Source organism: Peromyscus californicus, unplaced genomic scaffold, assembly GCF_007827085.1.
Source record: "Peromyscus californicus insignis strain IS unplaced genomic scaffold, ASM782708v3 Scaffold_14__1_contigs__length_90479793_seg_2, whole genome shotgun sequence".
Taxonomy (NCBI): Eukaryota; Metazoa; Chordata; class Mammalia; order Rodentia; family Cricetidae; genus Peromyscus; species Peromyscus californicus.
The window spans coordinates 57,655,200-57,675,878 of NW_026294436.1; the positions used below are offsets into that span (position 1 = coordinate 57,655,200).

Sequence of the window (20,679 nt, forward strand, 5' to 3'; positions counted from 1 at the left end):
TTCAAGTGGCATCCAGTCTACCTTTTTCATTTAGTAATTTAACATTTATTGAGCATTACGAGTTTGCCAAATATCATTTTTTTTTTTACAGAAAAGGAAACTGAGGCCCAGAGAAGTAATGTATCTTACTGAGAGTCATAGAGGTAATTAGTGACAATCAGCGTTGGCACTAGGACACAGGTCAACTGACTGCCTTGGACAGCGGTGCCCTGAGTGGTGGCATCTCAGCAACTTCCAGGAGCAGCTTCAATGTCTCCATTCCAGGGCTTTGTATGTGGACGCCAAGCACCACCCCCTCTTGCGCAGACTCGACCGTTTCCCCCTGAATTCAAACCCCGGCCACTCTCAGTGCTCAATGTGTCTATGGGAGACTGCAGCAGACACGTGTTCATGGACCTCATTTTTGAGAGTGACCCAGGTGGTCCTGAAACCTGAGTCCATTGTCACACTGAAAGGGAGAGGCAACAGCTTGCGTCCTCTGAGTGGACCTAAGCTGAGGTGGGCCCTGGGAGGGAGGCACGGTGCCCCCATTGGGTGCTGGCTTCTTAGCCTGGAACAGAGCAGCAGACCTTTACTCGAGGGCAGGAGTGGGTGTAGCCAGGGCCAAGGTTTGAACCATCCCCATCGGAGGACATGTTCACCTGGGCTACACTTAGCTCCGGGGGCCAGCCTCAAGTCCCCTGACTGACCTTCTGCTCCTCAATCTGCCATCGCCATCCCCTCACCACCCCAAGATGACTGGGGACAAGGCCAGGATGCAGCGGAGGTGGGGTGGGGGTATGTATCTCCAGGGTCCCCTGTCCTGGCGGGACAGAGGGCAGGCAGCAGATACCCGGAAGTGTAAGCTCCGTTCTCTCCCCTAGTCAATGCTGCCTTGTCAGTCTTATTAGAGGGTTCATCCTTTGTGATAAAAGACCATTCAGCTTTAGCTCCCCACTGCCTCCTCAGGGGTCCCCAAAAGGCCTTCGAACTCTTTCCACCTGTCCCTGATGCCCTCTCATCTTCCCAGATGACACCTCAGTGTCACTGGCCAGTTACCACTGACGTTTCCGTTCTTGGACCCAAAGTTCAGCTCTTCAGCCTGGACCTGGGTCCCTTTCCCTGACATTTCCCTTCTCGTTTCTCTGTTCTTAAGGTTCCTCGGCTTCCTTTCAGCTTCTGCGGCTTCTCCTCCGCTTAGATGCCTCATCCAAGCGTAGTCCCCAGACCAACAGGGTCAGCACGATCTGGGAACCTGTCAGATCTGGGAACTAGTTAGACGTGCAGATTTTTTTGGTTTCCATCCCGGACCTACTGAGTCAGAATGTTGGGAGTGGGACCCAGCAATCTGTTTTAACAAGCCCTCCAGGTGAGTGACGCAAAGCTCTGTGACTGATGGTTCCCACCATTCCCCCTGCCTTACTCAGCCCTTAGCGTCCTGGTTGCTACTGGCCTGTCACACCTGGCTCTAAGAGCTTGGGTGGGCTCCTAGTGTGAGCTCCTAGTGTGAGCCACACTACCTTCAGTTGCTGTGGTGGTGGTGGGGATTTCTGACCTCCACCTGTGCTGTGTTCTTATGTTAGGACCAAGTCTTTGAATGCCACCCCTGATACCCAATCACCATTTTGAATGAGTCCCTGTCACTGTGCCCCCAAGGATAAACTACTTTCCCTAGGGATCAGGCTTCCCTCATAAAACCACTTATTAAGTCTCCCATGGCCTTTCTTCTGCTTCAGAGTCTCTCTGCTTTCTTGCTTCTGTAAGCAGTGCCTGCAAGGTTTCACTCCGCTGTCACAAAATAGCTGTCCCTGGGTCGCTCCTGGTCCTGCGCCAGGGCTCCTGCTCAGCATCTACCCCCATTGCTTGTCTGCCTGTCCCCTGAGGATGAAGGCTTTCTGAGCCTGTCAGAGTGGGACAGTGAAGTTGGAGAGGGTCACATCTACGCCCTCCTCCACCCCATTTCCTCTCCTCCGGCCCAGTGGTGGCCACTTTGTCTAGACAGGTGCATCGCACGTAGGGAGGCCAGCTGAGGAGGAGAGTGGGGGCGGCAGCAGTCCATCGGACACTCTACTCCCTAAGCCGCGTCCCCTGGTTTAGCCGCGTCCCCTGGTTGGAGGCTGCCTCTGTCTAGAAGAAAAGGGTACAGGTAGGTTTCGCACAAAGGCATGCTGCAGGTTAAGGCAGCACTGAGTTCACCGACTCTTGATTCATTTTGCCAGCCAAGCTATCCACTGGCTGTCTCTGTCTGCCCCACCTTCCCATTCAACCCCATGAGCCCATCCTCGGTCCATCCATCCACCCACGAACAGATGGGAAGGTCAAACACAGACAGACTCATATGTTCTCTCGTTCCCACCCTCTCTTCTCTTCAAACCAGGGCTTCTTCCTTCGCTACTGGATCCTGGACTCAGTGAGCCTCTCCCAACTTTAAGCCACTCCTTGGGACATGGCCTGCCTCCTCCCTCTTCTCTCTCCGCTCTGCAGCTTCCATGTTCCTGTGCCTAGCCCCCTGGTCTGCCACAGGGGTTTGGAGAAAACCAGTCACACCTTGGACTCACTCTCGGGGGGTGGTAGGCAGCCGTTCTGCTCCTTGTCAGCTCCATCTCCCCCACCTGCTCCCTCCCCTGCCCCCTCTTCCTCCACCTTCTCATCCAGCCTGCTGGGGATGGACCAGTAGAGATGGGCATCAAGGCGGGCCGCAGCTTCTGCCAACTCCCGGGCGCTGCATGAGGGCGTGGGTACTTCAAAGGTCTCGTGGAAGCTGGCATAGTCCACCTCGTAGAAGCCGTCCTCCAGGGTGAGCACAGACGTGAACCGGTGGCCCCACAGCACTTCATCCACCAGGTAGGAGCTTCGAGCTTGGCATGTCATTCCTGCAAGGAGGGAGAGAGGTGTCAGTCAAAGGGATCCCAGCCTCCTTCCCTCTTCTGCCTCTTTACCCCGTAACCCTCTGCTTTTCCCAAGAGTCCCACCTCTCCTTGGTCAGCTCTCTTCTCCATTTGCTCTCTTCTCTTTATTTCCCCCACTCTCCTTTGAGAAGCGTAACCTTAAAACTAACCTTAGGGATCATCTCGTCCAGCTTCCCACTTCCCACAGAGCCTCGTCGCCTCACCCCCAAAACAATGGGCAGCTGGCTGCATTGATTACCTCCCAGGATTCAAAGCCCACCACCTCGTTAGAAGCCCAGACCTTTGTGTATTGCGTTGGTTTGTGTTTCTGTGCATGGGTGTGTGTGCATATGTGCCACAGGATGTATGTGGAGGTCAGAGGACAGCTTGTGGGAGTCGGTTCACTCCACAATACGAGACCTGGGGATCTAACTGAGGTCCTCAGGCCTGGTGACAAGTGCCTTAGCTTGCTGAGCCATCCCACTGGCTCTGGGTTGTCTTTTATACAAAGTAAAACCTGTCCCTGAGGATCTCCACCCCTTGGTTTCATGTCCTTCCCACCTGACACTCCCCTTCGTGCCTGTAAATACAGACCCAGGTTCCCTTAGAGCTCTTCCTCAGATTGAACTCGTGACCATTTCCCACTTGATCTGGCTTTTGAAAAGCTTACTATTTTCATTGCAAATCAGGATGGCCAGGGAGGACCAGGTAAGGGTCCATCGGAAGTGTGACGACATTTTCAATGGTGGCCTCCTCTTTTCATGAAAGAAGGCTCACCATCTCTTGCTTTCTGGCCAGGATGCTTTAGCGAAGTGGCCCATGATTACATTACATAAACGCCTTTGGAAGCTGCATCACGTTGCTACAGCAAGCCTGTGAGCCTGTGGCCAACTAAAACCCCCAGTTCTTTCTCCACTAGAGTCTCTCCATGCTGCGCTTACATAAGTGATTTTTTTTAAAGCCTAAATGTAGAATTTTATATTTATTCCCTTTAAATGTCATCATGTTGGGTTTTTGGCTCATTATTCTTGCTTTTCAAAGGCAGTTTGAATCCCAAAATACTACCGTCCTTCCCAGCTTTATCTCGAGAAAAATCAAACAAGCTCCCACCCCCATGTCCTTTACACTGCCCTTCTCAGGTCTTGCCCTGGGTCTGTGTCCTGCCTTCCCTGTTGGGATTTTTTTGCACCCTTCCCTCAGGGCAGATCGTTTTGTTCCTACTTCAGAGTCTCCCAAAACAGAGGCGGAAACCTTCACCAACCAGAGGCTGGCTGACATTGAAAGTCCGGCTCTGAGACATCTTGGGGGACATTGGTATTCTTTGGCAAAGCTGGAATAAGATATATCCAGTGAAGGTGGAGAAGGAGAGGCTCCCAGGGCCTCTGCAGAGAGAAGGCCTGAGAAGCAGAGATGGGGCTGGGGGAGCAGGGGTGGGTGGGGGAGTAGGGGTGGGTGGGAGGTGGAGGCAGAGGAAGGCAGTTCAAGAAGTCCCTGTAAGAACACTGCCCAAGACAGTGTCAAAGAGGAGGGACAGCTGGAGAGACAGAGGGAGTCGTGAGGGAAGGGGAAGGGTTAGGACCAGCCTAGCCGGAGTGAAGGAGGAGTGGGGAGTGGATAGAGCTGAGTTGGTGATGGAACAGAGGTTGTTTCCGCAGAGGACCAGCAGCCAGCTTTCAAGGCTAGCCGCAGGGAGCAAGTCCGTCAGTAGCAGCAGCGCCGCAGCTCCCCCTAGTGGCCCTTTGGTTCTCCGCCTGCATTTCCCTTAACCTCTTGGGTGGCTAGGACCTCGTAAAGGACCTGCTTTTTCTTCTATTCTGGTCCCAAGCTCTTGACAGTGTAGGACTGAGTGAAGGTACTCAAATCACAGTTCCTTCTGGAAAGGGGCTAGAAATGGCAACATCATGGGAAGTTAGGAGTGACAGATGGGGGTAACTGAGGCCGAAGTGAGACCAGTTCTCACCTCCCCACACCTAAGTTTGCCTCCTTGGGGAATAACTCAGGTCAATCACATTCCAGGGCTCTGGATCTCTGGGCATCAAGAACTCTGCACTTAACCTTCATCCCAGCGCTACACCAGGAAACACTGAAGATAGACTTCCCGTGTTCAATCTAGGCTACGCTAGTTATTGGCTGTGACAGCGGGGGCCTATGGGACTTTTCTTTGGGGCTACTCATTCTCTGAAAAGTGAGCACAGTCAAAAGTAACCTCCAGGGGAGCCTCGCTGAGAGTAAATGAATTCAGAGCTGTTGAGTGCTATTCAAAGTGACATACGTGTCAGGCCAGGGCCTCAAGCTAGCGTCATTTCGTAGAACTCTTCCAAGCTTTTTCCTGACTCTGCAAAGTCACCCTGTCCATCCCGTTCATTTCTAGCCCTGCCCCCAGCACCCCCCTCCTCCGCCTGTCACCCTGCACTCCACTCTCTGTCCATCTTTCTGCACCTCCCCGGGCTGCTTTTCTTGCCCTTGTCCTGCATCACCGTTCCCGTCCTCCAGCCTGCCCGCACCCGTGGCCTCCACCATGCCCTCGAGAATGACTACGATCTCGAAGTCGTCCCTCTCGAGGGCGCGGCGCGACGCCTCCCAGAAGGGGCTGGCGGCATCGATCTCGTGGCTGATGACGAGAGGCGAGACGAGGAAGAGGCGGTCGTCCCCGGTGTCGAAGCCCACGCTGAGGTCGGTCTGGTGCAGGGGGATGAACTCGCCCTCGAGCGTCTGGCGCGAGCGGATGAGCTTGGCGCGGATGGAGGCCTCCACGATGTGCGAGGATCGCAGGTCGCCCACGCGGAACATGAGGCAGAGGCGCCCGTCGCGCAGCGACACCACGGCGTGCGAGGAGAAGACCAGCGTGGCGGCCCGCTTGTTGGGCTGCGAGATCTTGACGAACATGCAGCCCACCATGAAGGCGTTCACCATGGAGCCCAGGATGGCCTGCAGCAGCAGCAGCACGATGCCCTCGGGGCACTGGTCAGTGATGACGCGGTGCCCGTAGCCGATGGTGGTCTCGGTCTCGATGGAGAAGAGGAAGGCGGCCACGAAGCCGTTGAGGTTGTTGACGCACGGCGTCCACGCGGTGTCCTCCAGGTGCTCCAGGTCGCCGCGGCCGTAGGCGATGAGCCACCAGATGGCGCCGAAGAAGAGCCAAGTGAGCGCGTAGGCGAGCACGAAGAAGAGCAGGCTGAGGCGCCACTGCAGGTCCACCAGCGTGGTGAACAGGTCGGTCAGGTAGCGGTAGGTCTCGCGCACGTTGCCCTGCTGCACGTTGCAGCGGCCGTCCTTCTCCACGTAGCGCTGGCGGCCGCGGCGCCGCGGCGGCTCCTCCGACACCGGAGAGAAAGCGGCATTCTCCTGCGCCATGGCGGCCGCGGCCGGAATCCTGCGGGGGGGCGGGGGGGGGGGACTTAATAAAGGTGTAGCGAGTTGATGGAGCCGCCCCGATCTCCGGGGCAGTGCAACGGCGAGGAGCCCCTGAGCGAATCTCCCCTTCCTGGCTCTTGACCTCAATTTTCCCCACTGGTGGAATGGGAACAACCCTAACAGCCCACAAGCTCAGAAAGTCGGGGGGGGGGGGCGGGGGAGGGCTGGAGAGGTGGCTCCAATGGCTCACGGGTTGCGGTTCCAGAGGCTCTCTGAGGCTCTGATTCCCAGCACCCACATGTGGGCTTACAACCGGTTGTAATTCCAGTCTCTCGCCCTCTTCTGGCCTCCGAGGGTGATGCGCAGACATACATAAAGGCAAAACACCCATAACACATAAAATACAAAATGAAGGTTAAGGAAAAGTCGTACCGATCACATAGGGTAATGAACACGAAGTGCAGCACAGTGTAAGTTCAAATGGATAGGAGGCGTTAGAGATCTCGATGTCAGAGATCTCGGTGTCACCACCTCAAGCCTGAGCGTTGTAGCACTTCACAGGCAAGCCTGGACCAGGCACCTGGGATTCTAAAACCGTAAGAGGTGGGCTCCTTTGCAGTTTCCTCTCTATGCAGAGCCCTCCCTGCCGTGAGGACTCACTCTTTCCCTTGCTGATATCCCTTCCCCCAGGACTCTTCTTCATCATCGTACCCAAAGACCCACCTAAAGACTGTTTTGAAGTTCACAACCAAGACTCTCCCCTCTTCTCTTCCTGAATCTCATGCTTTCCACCTTCTCCTACGACTTTTCTCCACCCCAGACTTACCACGGAGAAAGAAATGCAAGCCGTGCCCAAGAAAAAATCTCCAACGTGCAAAGGTTGAACGTTCCCAACATTAGGAGATTGCCACTGGCAGTTCTGACTGCTTAACCGTGGTCGCGGATGCTCTGGTATCAGCCCATTTCTCCTGGGCTCTTTCCCAAAGGAGACATGCCCACAAGGGTTGGCAATAGGGGGGCTGGAGGCCACGTGAGATCAACTGCCCACAGCAAGGATAAGGGAAGTGCCAGGCCATCCAAGGTTACGCTAAACTAGCATGTTCCATCCTCTATACTTCCTAAGAGATAAGAAATCCGATCAAGTGGAACACCGAGCGCCCACATCAATCCCCCTCCCAGTTTCCTGCTTTGCATTTACTACCCTAACACCATCCCACCCACAGCAGCCATATGTCCCCCAAGCCCACATTCCAAGCAAAGCCCAGATTCCCAGCAAAAAAAACCCACCTGATTTTGTTTCAAATTCTTCCCACTGAGACACACTCTGAGTTGCAGTCTTCCCTGAGAAATGGATGTCCAGAGTCCTTCCCTAGGCGCTTAGGGTCCCCTAAGAGATACGGACCGTATGAACCAAAGTCTGGAGGACAAGGATTTAGGGATCATCAACCTTCCTTTCTCTTTTCTGGGATTTGTCGTCCCCTCCCATTCCAAGGGAACCTGGGGTGGAGGGAGGAGAGGCAGGGGGGCTGAGGGGGGGGCCAGGAATGTGACATAAGGTTCACAGATGGCTTAGATGACCAGTTCCTAGGGGGAAACTGCATGGATAGGTAACCACAAGCCCGACGTTCCAATTTTTTAAATTTTGGAGCGAAGTGTTCTGCAGCCAGACCTTTGGAGGGTGTGTGTGTGTGTGTGTGTGTGTGTGTGTGTGTGTGTGTGTGTGTTAAATAAAAGGCAAAAGGAGAAACCACAAAGAGATGGTTTGTCTCCCAAGGGCCCCCACACTTATTTTCCACTCGAGTCAGGAGACAGGGCCCAGGAACACCTTGGCAGTGGCAGATTAGATGTTCCCCTCCCCCGACAGCAGGCTTGCTTTCCCCTCTCTGCGGCTCAGGGTGTCCTCTGGAAGTGATCTGTAGGTACTCAGTGCCTCAGGACCCCAGGCCTCCTGTGTCCTAGCGTTAGCTTCAGTGGGGTTTCTAGACGTTCTTCTTAGGGTCTTAGCCATCTGACCTCCATCTGTGCCCAGAAATGGGGAAGGGCTCCTAGTGTCCGGTCATCCCCCAAACGCTGATTGCCCAGGGAACCTTCCGATTGTGTCCTGGCTCTTGTCATCCTGAGGAAGGGTCTCTTTTTCATGGGACAGGAAAGGGGTGCACTGTCCACGACCTGAAGAGTAAGGTCTTCATTTCTGCCTTTTTCCCTCCAAATAACTCCAGTTCTTCCAACCACAGTTCTTGGGCATGCTGTGACCCCTTTCAGTAAGATCCCAGTACCACATTTTCTCGGTGCTCTCTTCCTCCCCCTAGAGAGTGCTGGCCAGTACTGGGGGGCTTATCTTTTGGAAGGAGGTCTGTCAGGTGGACACTCCTTCAGGAACCAGCTCCACCCAAACCCCACTTGCCTTAGAAATTGGGGCCCAAACCCCAAGTCCCACAACTCAACTCACAGAGCCTGGAGAAGAGAGGAGCCGGCAGCTGAGACCCTTGGGGGTTGGTGCCCATGTCCCTGACACCATCTCCCCCCAACACCATGGGTCCCCTCTGAGAGTGGGAGCCGCAGACAGGGCTTGTTTCTCCTAAAGGTAGCGGCAGCTCAGACTAGGACTTGGTATCTGTGTCATCCCCACTTCCCAGGTTCCCCTGCTCCTCTCTCGTTTCCATGGCAACCAGTCTGGCTACAGCTCCACAGCGTCTCCCTCCCTTTCCCAGTCCTGGGTACCACTCTGGCTGATCCACACGCCATAGCTATTTTTAGCCAAAGTCCCTCCTCCTGGACATTGAGAGTTGTCTCCTCACCCCTTTATAGGGGGAAACGCGGAGGAGGGGCAGGGGGAGACCTGGCATACTGGCCCTTTTCTAAGAAGCTCCTCATTCTGGGACAATAGAGGCCTGGTGGTGTTGGGAATAAAACGTTTGGTTTCAGGGGGTCATCTGGGAGCTCACAGCTCATGATCCCCCGCAGGGACCGCTGGGTAAAGGTGCTGCTCTCACCAGCCTCACCACTACAGGCTACATTTTTGAAGAGACCTCTGATGCAGAAAGCAGCGGCCAGAAGGAAAAGAGGTCTGTGGAGGCAGGGGCCAGAGGCAGGGCCAGAGAGGTCCTGTCATTGTCACCGTTACACGCTGTGACTGAAGTCCCTCCACTTCGCTGAGCCATAGTTGTTCTGTCTGTCTCAGAGTGTAGGCATGGGCAAACACGCCTCTTCTGCCTGTGCCACATGGGGTGCAGACCAAATTAGGCAATGGAAAACAGAAGGGTTTTGAGATGTGTTTTGCTAATAGCAAAAAGTTGAGGAAACCCTCAACTGTCCAAAGGAGAGAAGAGTTTAGGCTAGCTCTCACTACTATCAACAGCCCTTTGCGACCCAAATGCTACACACTGTGCTAGGTCGAGGTGATGATGAAATGAAGCGGTCTCTGCCCAGGAGCAGCTTATGACGTCATGGGAAGGAAAGACACAGAATTGCATAGGACTGCTGCTGCATGCTACTATTGCTAATCCACCAAGCATCAGCGCATTCAGCTGCTACTATTGCTAATCCACCAAGCATCAGCTCATTTGATTCCTATGAGACGGTTATTATTTTTTCTATTTATGGATGAGGAAAATGGGAAAAGCAGCTTATTAAATTCCAGAGTTGGACAGAGATAAGAGCCACACATCTTGTCACTGCCCTCAAGTTTTTCATTTAAAAGACTTGTGATATTTTTTGTTAGGCATCACCCCCCCCCAACCCCGCCCCACAGCCCAGGTTGGTTTCAACTTCCTCAGTGTTGGCATTACAGGCAGGCATACAAAAGATGTTTTTCAGAGGGTAGGTTTTAATTTTACAGCAAAAAGAAAAAAAATTAAGAGAGGAGCCTGGGGAGGTGGTTCTGTCAGTAAAGTGCTTGCCCTACAGACGAGGACCTGAGTTTGGATCCTCAGCACCTGTGTAAAGAGCAGGACCTGGTGGCAAGCACCTGTAATCCTGGCACTGGGAAGGTAGAGACAGGAGGATGCTCACTGGTCAGTTAGCCTCACTGAACTGGTGGTGAGTTCCAGGTATAGTGAGGGACTCTGCCTCAAAAAAATAAGGTGGAGAGTGATCTAGCAAGACACTGATTTCTGGCCTCTGTGTGTACACACATGTGTACATGCGCGCACACACAAAGATGTATACACACAAAGAGTTCCCTGTGTCGTCTGCCTGGCATGAACATAAGCTTCCCCCACTATCAACATCCCCAATGAGAATAGTAGCTTGGTTACAACCGACAAACCTTAATTGGCACAGCATGTTCACCAGCCTCTAGTTCACATTAGAGCTTTCTCATGGTGTGATTTCTCTTGCTGTAAGTCTGGAACAGTATATAATGGCATGCATCCACCATTACAGTGGGGTGCGTTCCTCCATGCTCTGCTTAGTCATCCCATTCTTCCGTTAGCCTTTGGCAATCTCTGATTTTTTAACGTTTCCATAGTTCTGCCTTTTCCAGAATGTCATCGAGTTGGAATCATACAATACGTAGCTCCTCAGACTGGCTTCTTTCGTTTGTACATTTAAGGTTGTTCCATGTGTTTTTATAGCTCCATAACTCATTTCTTTTTGATCCTGAGTAATAGTCTATTGCCAGGATGTACCTCAGTTCATTTGTCCATTCACCCACTGAAAGACATTTTGCTTCCAGTTTTTGTCAATTACAAATAAAGTTGTTATAAACATCTGTGTGCAGGATTTTTGTTTGGAAAATTTTTTAGCTTGGGGGTGGTGGTAAATACCAAGGAGTATGGTTGCAATATCATAAGGGGAGAATATGTTTAGTTTTGCAGGTGACTGCCAAACCATCTTCCAAAGTGACTTGCCATTTTGCAGTTTCGCTAGCAACACATTTCTTTTCCTGTTGCTCTACATCCTTGCCAGCGTTTGGTACTGTCAGCTCCATCTTTACATCACCACGGGAATGTGATAACTGTAGCATTCGGTATAACAGGTTACTGCAAAGTCGTGGCAATCGGTATGTTTATGTATGAGAATGTGCATGTAGATAGTGCTACTACATAAAAAAAGTAGAACATAAGCTGGAGTTAAAGATCAGGAGTTCAAGATCAACCTGGGCCACACATCGTGTTCAAAGCCAGCCTCAGTTACCTGAAAACCTGTCTTTAAAAAAGGAAGGAAGGAAGGAAGGAAGGAAGGAAGGAAGGAAGGAAGGAAGGAAGGGGAAAGGAAATCAAGACATAAAATATCCATACTAGCTGATTATGGTTATATGAAAACAACTGAAAATGACTGATTAAAAATTAAGAAATGTGCTGGGTGGTGGTGGCATGGTCCTTAATCCCAGCACTTGGGAGGCAGAGGCAGGCAGATTTCTGTGAGTTCGAGGCCAGCCTGGTCTACAAATCGAGTTCCAGGACAACCAGGACTACACAGAGAAACCCTGTCTTGAACTACCCCCCCCAAAAAAGGAAATGTTTTGGAGAAATAAAACTATTTCAATGTTAATTTCCCCCTGAGGATTTATTTATTCATTTACTTATTAACTGCACTGCTGTGGGTGGAACCCAGGGCCTTGTACATGCTAGGCAAGGACTGTGCCCCAGAACTACATCCCTGTCCTTCAGCCACCAGTCCCAGGGAAATAAAGCAAAGAGCGGTATATAAATTCAAGCTGGTATTATTACTATCACAATATTGTTATGTGCGGGATGCTTTTGATGCATTCTCCTGATCCTTAAGGTTTCAAGGTCACATAATTAGAAGAGTGGAAATAGAACTGCACATTAGAAGGCTAGAAGTTCCGGAATACACTGACAAAATATATCTGGTGTGTGGAGTCATATCAGCTTCAGAGGCAATGACTGGAGTTCAAATCCTACTCCATCTGGAAGTAGATACAAGACTTTGAACTTCATATTCTTTTTTCTCTTTCTTTTTTCTTTTCTTTTTCTCTTCCTTCTCCTCTTCCTTTTTCTTCTCCCTTCTTCCTTTTTTCTTCTTCTTCCAAAGTCTTGTTATGAATCCCTGACTGGCCTGGAACTCACTATCTAGTCCGGGCCAGCCTCGAACCTGTAATTTCTCCTGCTTCTGCCTCTCTGGTTCTGGGATGACAGACATGGGCCACCGTGTTTGGAAAAATGTTAGTTTTCTAAATCTAAGAGAAGAGAAAAACCATGTTGTATTAGTCGTTTCTCGTTGCTGTGACAGAATAATGGAGCCAACTTAAAAGATGAAAGGTTAATTTTGTTCCCCAGTTTCAGAAGATTCAGTCCAGGGTTGTTTGGCTCCATTTTTCTCAGGCCATATGAGACAGAGCGTCGTGGTAGGTAACAGGGAAAAATAAACCTTATGGAGACCAGAGAGGAGGGGGGTCGGGAGAGAGAAGAGAAGAAGGGGAGCACAATGGAAAAGGAAAAAAGAAGAGAGAAGAGGAGGGGGGCCGCTTCTAGAGCAGAGGTTCTCAACCTGTGGGTTGTAACGCCTTGGGGTAATAGCAGAAATTTACATTGTGATTCATAACAGTAGAATATTACAGTTATGGAGTAGCAATGAAATAATGGTTGGGGGTCACCACAACATGAGAAACTGTATTAAAGGATCAAAAAATTAGAAACGTTAAGAACCACTGCTTCTAGAGCATGCCACTTGGCAGCCTGCCTCCTCCAGGTAGCCTTCAATTCCTTATAGTCTGTTCAGGGTTATTCATTCAATGGATTAATCCATCAATGAAGTCAGCTCCTTGTTCATGATCTAATAACTTCTCAATAGCACCACAAGCTGGGGCCCTAAACCTCCAATGCCTGGGGCTTTGGGGAGGCGCATTTCCTTAATCAGTAGAATCCACTTCTTAAGGATTGCTTACAAAAAGCCTGACATATTGTGTTTTCCTCTTTCTTCCTCTTCTTTCCCCTTCACTGCCATCCTCCTTCTCCTTCTCCTCCTCCCCCCTCCACGCCTCATCATCTCAGGGGGCTCCTGAGAACCCTGTCCTCTGTTCTGACATCACCCAGTGAGACCTGCAGGGGGCTCTCCTTGTTCACTGACCTCTCTCCAATCCTGTTGGCTGTTTCTTGTTGTTCCAAGTGGAAATATCAGGTTTTTGCCCGAGATTGGCATCAATGGCGCTGTTAAAGCCCCAGTCAACATCCCCGTCTCCTGGGCCTGGCCCTGTCACCTGAGCCTGGGGACTGCTAGCTTGCTCTTCTCTGCCCTGCCAAGTGGCTGCTCACGTTGGTTCCACTGTGCCAGGCGCTCAGAGAGAAGAAACCAAACTCCTGGGTAAGAACATGTTTGCATAGAGCTGGCCCCTTTTTCTGGAGGGACAGTCACAGAGCTGACAGCGCCCTTGGGTGCTGTCAGCCAGTCCTCTGACTCCACGCTGACTGTCCTGAGCCTAGCTGACAGACAACAACACTCTCTCAGCTGGTTTCCAGATCCTCCAGGTCCTGGGCTTAACTTGTTAGGTTTAACCTCAATTCCTTGCTTATTGAACTTGAACTGAGGCAGGAGAAAAGACAGCCTCACAAGCCACCAGTGTACAGAGAAATAGGTACGAGCCTAGATTTTATGTACCAAGAGAACAAAACAGTTCTGCAAGGAATCTAACCCGATACGTCAGTGCGGTTGTGATAAATGAAGACTGGAAATAGAGGACACACTGGGGACAGGGAAGCCAGTTCCGGAGCCACATTGCTGGTCTATAAAGAACCTTGGTGTAGAGCTGGGGAGATAGCGCAGTGGGCAAAGTATTTTCGGAGCAAGCGTGAGGACCTGAGTTTGGATCCACAGCACCTACATAGAAGTTGGGCATGACAGTGTATATCCATAGGCCAGGCATTGGCCTCTAACCTCTACATATGCCTGCATGGTGAAGGCTAACACACACACACACACGCAATGCACACATGCACGCACACGCACACACGCACGCACATGCACACACGCACGTACATGCACACATGCACGCACATGCACACGTGCATGCACATGCACACATGCACGCATGCACCCACACACCCACACTCACACATTTTGGTGTAAAATAGAAAAACAGCTCTCTCCAAATATCTCAGTTCTCATGGGAAGCCTAAAGAAGAGGTAGGGTTGGAGTTTCGTTGTTGCTGTTTTGAGGTAAGGGTAGGGACATTCCCTTCCTTTCCCCGACAGCTCTGAGGTTGGGTGCAAGGCGAGTGCAGTGCAGCCTTCCGCTCATGCTCACCCGGCTGCAGCTGCCTTTGCTGCCAGCTATGGGGTCAGCCAATGTGGGAAGGCTCCCTTGAACAAGATCATGAGATCATGAGACTTCCTGGGCAAAAGTGTGGGGATGGGGGAGGAAGTATGAAAGCGAAGGCAGGAGATGGTTGAGGATGTGAGTTTAGTGAAACAGGAAGGTCAAGCTAGTCCAAATAACAACTTGTATAAGTTCAAAGGGTCTCTGTGTGGCGATGCACACTTTTTTTTTTTTTTTTTTTTTTTTTTTGGTTTTTCGAGACAGGGTTTCTCTGTGTAGCTTTGCGCCAGTCCTGGAACTCACTTGGTAGCCCAGACTGGCCTTGAACTTACAGAGATCCGCCTGGCTCTGCCTCCCGAGTGCTGGGATTAAAGGCGTGCGCCACCACCGCCCGGCAGTGATGCACACTTTTAACCCCAGCACTTGAGAAGCATTGGCACTCTATGAGTTTGAAGCCACCCTGGTCTGTACAGTGAGTTCCAGCTCAGCCAGAGCGACATAGTGAGACCTCATCCCTAAATAAATAAGCAAAGGTGGGTTTGGCCCTAGAAGAACCACACATTGGTCTATTTTGTCTGCCAGTCTACGGGGCTGGCTGGAGATAGACCAGGACTTACACACCAGTATTCAGAGGTGGTCCAGGAGCAGCCCTCACTTTGCAGATGAGAAGAGGGTCTCAAGAAAAGAGTCAGGGCTAAGACCTAGCCTTCCCAATCCCAGGCTTCTGGTGGTTTCTTGACTTCTTGTTCCTTACCTCTCCACAGTGTATTTGGGTGTTAACAGAATTTCCGTCAGTGGACCCAATTACAGAGGTACTAGATAAGCCTTATAGTTAAAGAACATTTTCCCTTGCCCCTCCCCCTCCCTCCCTTCCTCCCTCCCTCCCCCTCCCTCCCTTCCCTCTCTACCTTCTATAGCCCTTCTGTAATGTAATTAGTCATTCATAACTCAAGTCTTAAAAACATGGGCTTGTATGTATTATACGTACTTAAAGGTAGCAACTTACCTAAATAGCGACATGCTCTCCTCTGTGGCCTGTCATCCTGCTACAAGTTGCCCTCCCTACTTGGAGTGGAACTTGTTAATACTGTGGGACCTAAGCACAAACATGTTCCTTGGAGTTGGAGTCCCTGGGATTCATGTTCATGTCTCATTCTTTCTCGCCAGCTCAAAGCCCAGTCAAGTGCTGCCTGTCCCGAGGATCCGCCTCACCTCTCGGGGCAAACTTCTTTGCTTCCCTTCATCCTCACTCACCTGCTCTTCCCATCAAAAGGCCCCTTGCCTCATGCCCACTTGTGGATTCTCCTTCTGCAAAGGTCTTCACACCTGTCCCTCTTTTGTGCTGAGGGGGGACTGACCCAGTTTTGAATGAGGTAGAAGAAGAAAGGAGGCCAATGGTGAGAGGTTTGAACATGGCAATGGATCCAAACAAGGAAGACACAGTTACTATGTGAGAGAAAAGGAGTCCGCTGTCCTCTCATGTGGTCACCACTGAACCCCGGCAGATGCTTTTTTATGCGAACATTTTGCCAAGAGCCCTGACCTCTACCTGGGAAAATGAGGTTATGTTTAAATCATACAAGGTCTCATTACTATTACTCTTTGAGAAACTGTGGGGTCACACAGGTGGATTTGAATACAAGATTTAACACTTCCTGGGCATATTACTGTATATAGGCCAGCCACCTAACGTCTCTTGACTCTGGGCTTTCCCATCTCATGATCTATCATATACAGTTAGGTGTGGTGATGAACACCTATAATCCCAGCATCTAGGAAGCTGAGGAAGGGGCATCTCCAAGTTCCAGGCCAGCCTGGGCTATATAGTAAGACCCTGCCTCACACAGAACAAATGGAAAGAAAACAAGCAAAATCCAATTTATTATGCACAGTGAGTAAACACTCAGAAGCACTAATTTGCTAGGCACATGTTTGTAGTGTGTTCCAGGACTTCTCTTTGGCAAAAAGTTAAATATTAAAAACTGATGTGATCTAGGCAGAGAATATAGTTGCTAATAAAGCATGATTACTTAAGGATGGAGGCCTGATTTAAGTCACTCAAAATGAGACCACAACAGTACCAGGGAAGCTGCTTTTCTCAGAGCCCTGCAGCCCTGTGGTTCTAGAATATCTAACCTTTTCCAACTGCCCAGTTCCATCCCACACTGCCTCACCCTCACTCTGAGCTTCCCCAAATGGCTTCTCTCTCTCTCTCTGAAAGGGGCTTAGCCAGACAGTTTCTCTTCTTTAGGGTATCTGCTTTCTGTCCTTCCTTTTGGTTCTCTCTTTCCACCATCCCTTCAAAGGAGAACTCTAAATGTTAAGCAAAGGAGACTGGACTAGTAAGGGGGGCTTTTACTGATTTTTGTGTGTATGTATGTGTGTGTGTGTGTGTGTGTGTGTGTGTGTGTGTGTGTACAAGGTCTTGCTATGTAGCCTTGACTATGACAGGCTTGAAACTGGTTATGTAAATCAGCCTCGAACTCCCAAAGAGTCTCCTGCCTCTGCCTTCTGAGTGCTGAGATTAAAGGTGTGTACCACCATACCCCACTTTGTCCAAGGTTTCAGTTCTAGGGTTTTCCCAGGACTTCTTTAATGGAAACAGTATGTTTCCCTTTGAGACTGGAGAGAAGGGCGAAGGATGAGTCAGGTCCTGGGCTAGTGGTAATCTTCACGATTCTGGCCATGGAAATGACAACTTGCATCCTAGAGAGGTATAACTAAGGGAGACTTAACAGAGCTTGATGGCTGAATTGGCATGCCCAGAATGGGACACAAGGCAAATATGAAGACCAACACTTATTGTCAGTTTTTCAGTCGGCTTGGCAGGAGTTATATAGAAATAAGGAAGCTGTGAGTATTCCAACCTTGGTCAGGGAGGTTGTTGGGGAGAGGATGGGTTCACTCTGGGTTCTGTCAAGTGAGGGTGGAAATCTCTTGCAGGTACTGGAATGGAAGTAGAGCTCCAGAGAGAATACAGGGGCTACTAGAGATTTGTAGAACACTCAGGCTGTGTGGCCAAGGGGCAAGGAGCAAGATACAGAACGCAAGACCCAACCACGAGTGTTAGGGGAGGACATGGCTGTAGATTTGGATGTGAAGGGTCAGAGGAAGACAAGAGTAGAATGGTGTTAGGCCAAATTACATGAGCCTTCTGTTCTATGCTAAAGAATGTGGATTTTAGTTATATACAATTGCAGTTATTGAAGGTTTTGAAGCAGAAAGTGGCGAGTTAGATTAGAGTTTTGGAGAGCAATATATTACTGATGTTTAATTCTTTTTTAAAAGTTACAATCCCGCCCCCCTCCACCGTGTGTGTGTGTGTGTGTGTGTGTGTGTGTGTGTGTGTGTGTGTGTGTGTGTGTGTTTGTGTGTGTGTTTGTGTGTGTGTGTGTGTGTGTGTGTGTGTTTGTGGGTGTGCCACAACACACACATGGAGGTCAGAGGACCACTTTTGGTAGTTGCCTACCATGTGAGTACTGGAGATTGCTCAGGTCATCAGATTTGGCAGCTCTGAGCCATCTTGCTGGCCTTAATTGTTTTTACTTAAAGGAATTCATGAGCTGAAGGATTATTATTAGAGTGTAGGAAAGCTGGAGGGAATGAACCAGTTGGAGGGCTGCTGCAGTAGCCATGAGAGATGCATCTGCTCCAGACTACAGCAATGAAAATGGCACAGGGAGGCAGGGGACGGTGTCCAGGGGCTGAGAAAGGAGATGCTTTGGTCAGACAATGGACTGGGGTAAGGAAGAGTAGAGTCTGGGATGACCGTTGTGTTTCTAGTTGGATGAATGTGACATATTCACTGTGGTTTGGAACAAAGAGGAGCACATCTGTGAGCAAGATGATTCCTTCTGTGTTGTACTAAGTTTGAAATATATGTCCAGGTGGATTAGAGTCATGGACACAGGGGTGGTGATCGATGCCAAATGCTTGGGTACCATTTTTTGGAAAACAATAAATTCATGATAAATGTCTTGTGGTGATCTCATAAACCGGGACGGGTCTTTGGCTTCTCTTCTCTGCATTTGCTCTCTATTTTATATTGTAGTCTGGGCTCAGCCTCCAAACCCTCTCCATCTCTGAACGTCAAGACTGTGGGCCCGGCTCAGTTGTCCAAGCTGGCCTTGAACTCTCTCTGTAGCTCAGGAAGGCTTTAAGCTTGTAGTTCTTCGGCTCTAGCTTCCCAAGCAGCCAGCAATGCAGGCCTAACCCACCATGTTTTCAGACCATCTTCCTGTAGCCATCCATTTCTGTTTGCTTAGGAGCAGAAGATATCAGAAATTTGAAAAACAAACAAACAAAACAAAAATCAAGCAGGAAGATAGTTCCTGGCTCATTGCTTTGGCTCTGATAGTATTTTTCTCCTCTCTAAGCAAAAATCCTTAAAAGGGTGAATGTTAACATTTTCTCACTTTCTAATGCAGCACCATGTAATCTGCTTCCCCCTTGGATCACTCTTCCGATATTGCTCTCTATAGGCGGTGGTGGCGCACGCCTTTAGTCCCAGCACTCGGGAGGCAGGGGCAGGTGGATCTCTGAGTTCAAGGCCAGCCTGGTTTACAGAGTGAGATCCAGGACAAGCCAGGGCTGCTCAGAGAAACCCTGTCTTGAAAAACCAAAACAAGAAAAAAAGAAAGAAAGAAAGAATCTGCTCTCAAATGTCACCAATGACTTCTTTTTGTCAAACCCAACACTTCTTTCTGCACTGACTGACACTGCCCTAAGTTCCTCTCTTTGTCCTTTCTTCCTTGGTTCTTTGACTTCCTGCTCTCTTAATCCATTCTTTGGTGGTCAACTGTGACTTTTTAGAAGGCTTTCTCCTTCTGGTCCTTGAATGTAAGTCTCTGCCACTCTTCGTCAGTCTGTCTGTCCACCATGCATGAGAACTGCCTTGCTGTCGTGGCTTCAGTGTGGCTTTAGCAGCAACTGCCAACCGTTTCCTCTTCCCTCTGACCTCCGCCCACCCCTCCCAGCTCCTAACTCACCATCTCTGCCTCAGTTACCTGTTTCGTCAACAGGTTGGCTGCTCCCTGCAATTCAATGGTCTCATAGTTTTCCTGGTTTGTCGAACCCAGAACCAGCGTGATCCGTGAAACCTTTCTTTCTCTTTTGCTCACCGGGCCAAGTTGGTCCTTTGGAGTCTTCTTTCTCTTGGCCTTTCGATACCCTGGTCTATTTTCCGTTTCACTTTTTGCTGAAGCCGTGTGGATGCAGGCTTTCTTCACGCCCACACTATTGTTAATACTCTGTCTAACCTAGTTGCCTCTCATTCCTCCTCAGATCCAAACCAGCTTGCTCACTTCCAGCTCAATCTTCCCAGCGTCTCCGTGTTTTCACCTCCTCTGTTTGAGAACTCCTGGTTGTTTCCCATTACCCACAGAAACTCTGTGCTGACCACATAACAACCACGTGTTTACTCTGGGTCTTCCCCATACTTCTTGTATGGGGGAAGCCTCACTTCTAAGAACTCATCTTTAGCCAGTCCTCTCCTTGGCCAATGAGGACTTCCTTGCCTGCTTCTCTGCTTTTCCCTCCCTCCCACCTCATCTCCTTCTTTCTGTCTACCACTCAGCTATCCCCTCCGTCTCAAGGAAGGCTTTCCAAAAGGCACATTTATTCATCTTATGAGTTTTAGAGATTCGAGCTAAACTAAGATATATAATATATTGGCTTTTAACCCTGAATTTATATCAACATAGTAAGTAACTAATGCTGGCTATTGATTAGTAGTTCAGTGTCTATTATGAATAAAAACGGGAAGTCATTATTTTCTTCTTTAATACATGCTGTACATGAGGTAGTGGGTACAAACCACTGAAAACAGAGACTCGGGTAACGAGAGCAGTCTTGGGTGAGGGTACTCTAGTGTGTGGGAATAGTTTGATGCTGTTTTCTGAGCCGTTATGTACTCCTGTGTCCCCTCAGGACTTCACTTAGGCAGTTCCTCTGCCATAAGTGTCTTTCCTGCCACCTCCTAGGACCTGCGTCCCCTCTGTCCCCTAGGACTTAAGTAAATGTTATCTCTTTCCTCGAACATTTGTGGGGAACCCCCTAAATAGAACGGACTTCCTCTCTTCTTCCACGGCTTTGGGTGTCTCCAACACTTTGCACTAGACTGCAAGCTTATTTTTCCTTCCAGGTGCAGCTGCTGCAGGTGGAGATGGTTTGGGGCGCGCCTTTTGCACCCAGCACCGCCCTCTCTAAACGGGCAACAGCAAATAACCTGGAAATTGTACG

At 50.0% G+C, this 20,679-nt stretch overlaps 1 protein-coding gene across 3 annotated transcripts; it reads right to left on the minus strand.

The window, feature by feature from the left end:
- Positions 1-18: 18 nt before the first annotated feature.
- On the minus strand, positions 19-8,860 carry Kcnj9 (potassium inwardly rectifying channel subfamily J member 9). 3 transcript variants are annotated; one of them, XM_052737662.1, is made up of 5 exons: positions 8,671-8,860; positions 7,509-7,608; positions 7,048-7,339; positions 5,372-6,240; positions 19-2,852 (listed from the first exon to the last, which is right to left on the minus strand). In XM_052737662.1, the coding sequence occupies exons 3-5, from the start codon at positions 7,116-7,118 to the stop codon at positions 2,521-2,523; spliced, it is 1,272 nt and encodes a 423-aa protein (XP_052593622.1). In that variant the 5' UTR covers positions 7,119-7,339; positions 7,509-7,608; positions 8,671-8,860; the 3' UTR covers positions 19-2,520. The 3 variants fall into 3 exon arrangements, with proteins under 3 accessions (XP_052593622.1, XP_052593624.1, XP_052593625.1); XM_052737664.1 differs by having other exon boundaries at positions 7,509-7,638; XM_052737665.1 differs by lacking the exon at positions 7,048-7,339.
- Positions 8,861-20,679: the final 11,819 nt, after the last annotated feature.

Coding starts and splice junctions, on each gene's coding strand:
- Kcnj9 (XM_052737662.1), bottom strand. CDS start 7,118: ATGTTGGGAACGTTCAACCTTTGCACGTTGGAGATTTTTTCTTGGGCA. Junction 6,241..7,047: donor CTTGCATTTCTTTCTCCGTG/GTAAGTCTGGGG, acceptor GCCCCCCCGCAG/GATTCCGGCCGCGGCCGCCA. Junction 2,853..5,371: donor GGGCATGGTGGAGGCCACGG/GTGCGGGCAGGC, acceptor CCCTCCTTGCAG/GAATGACATGCCAAGCTCGA.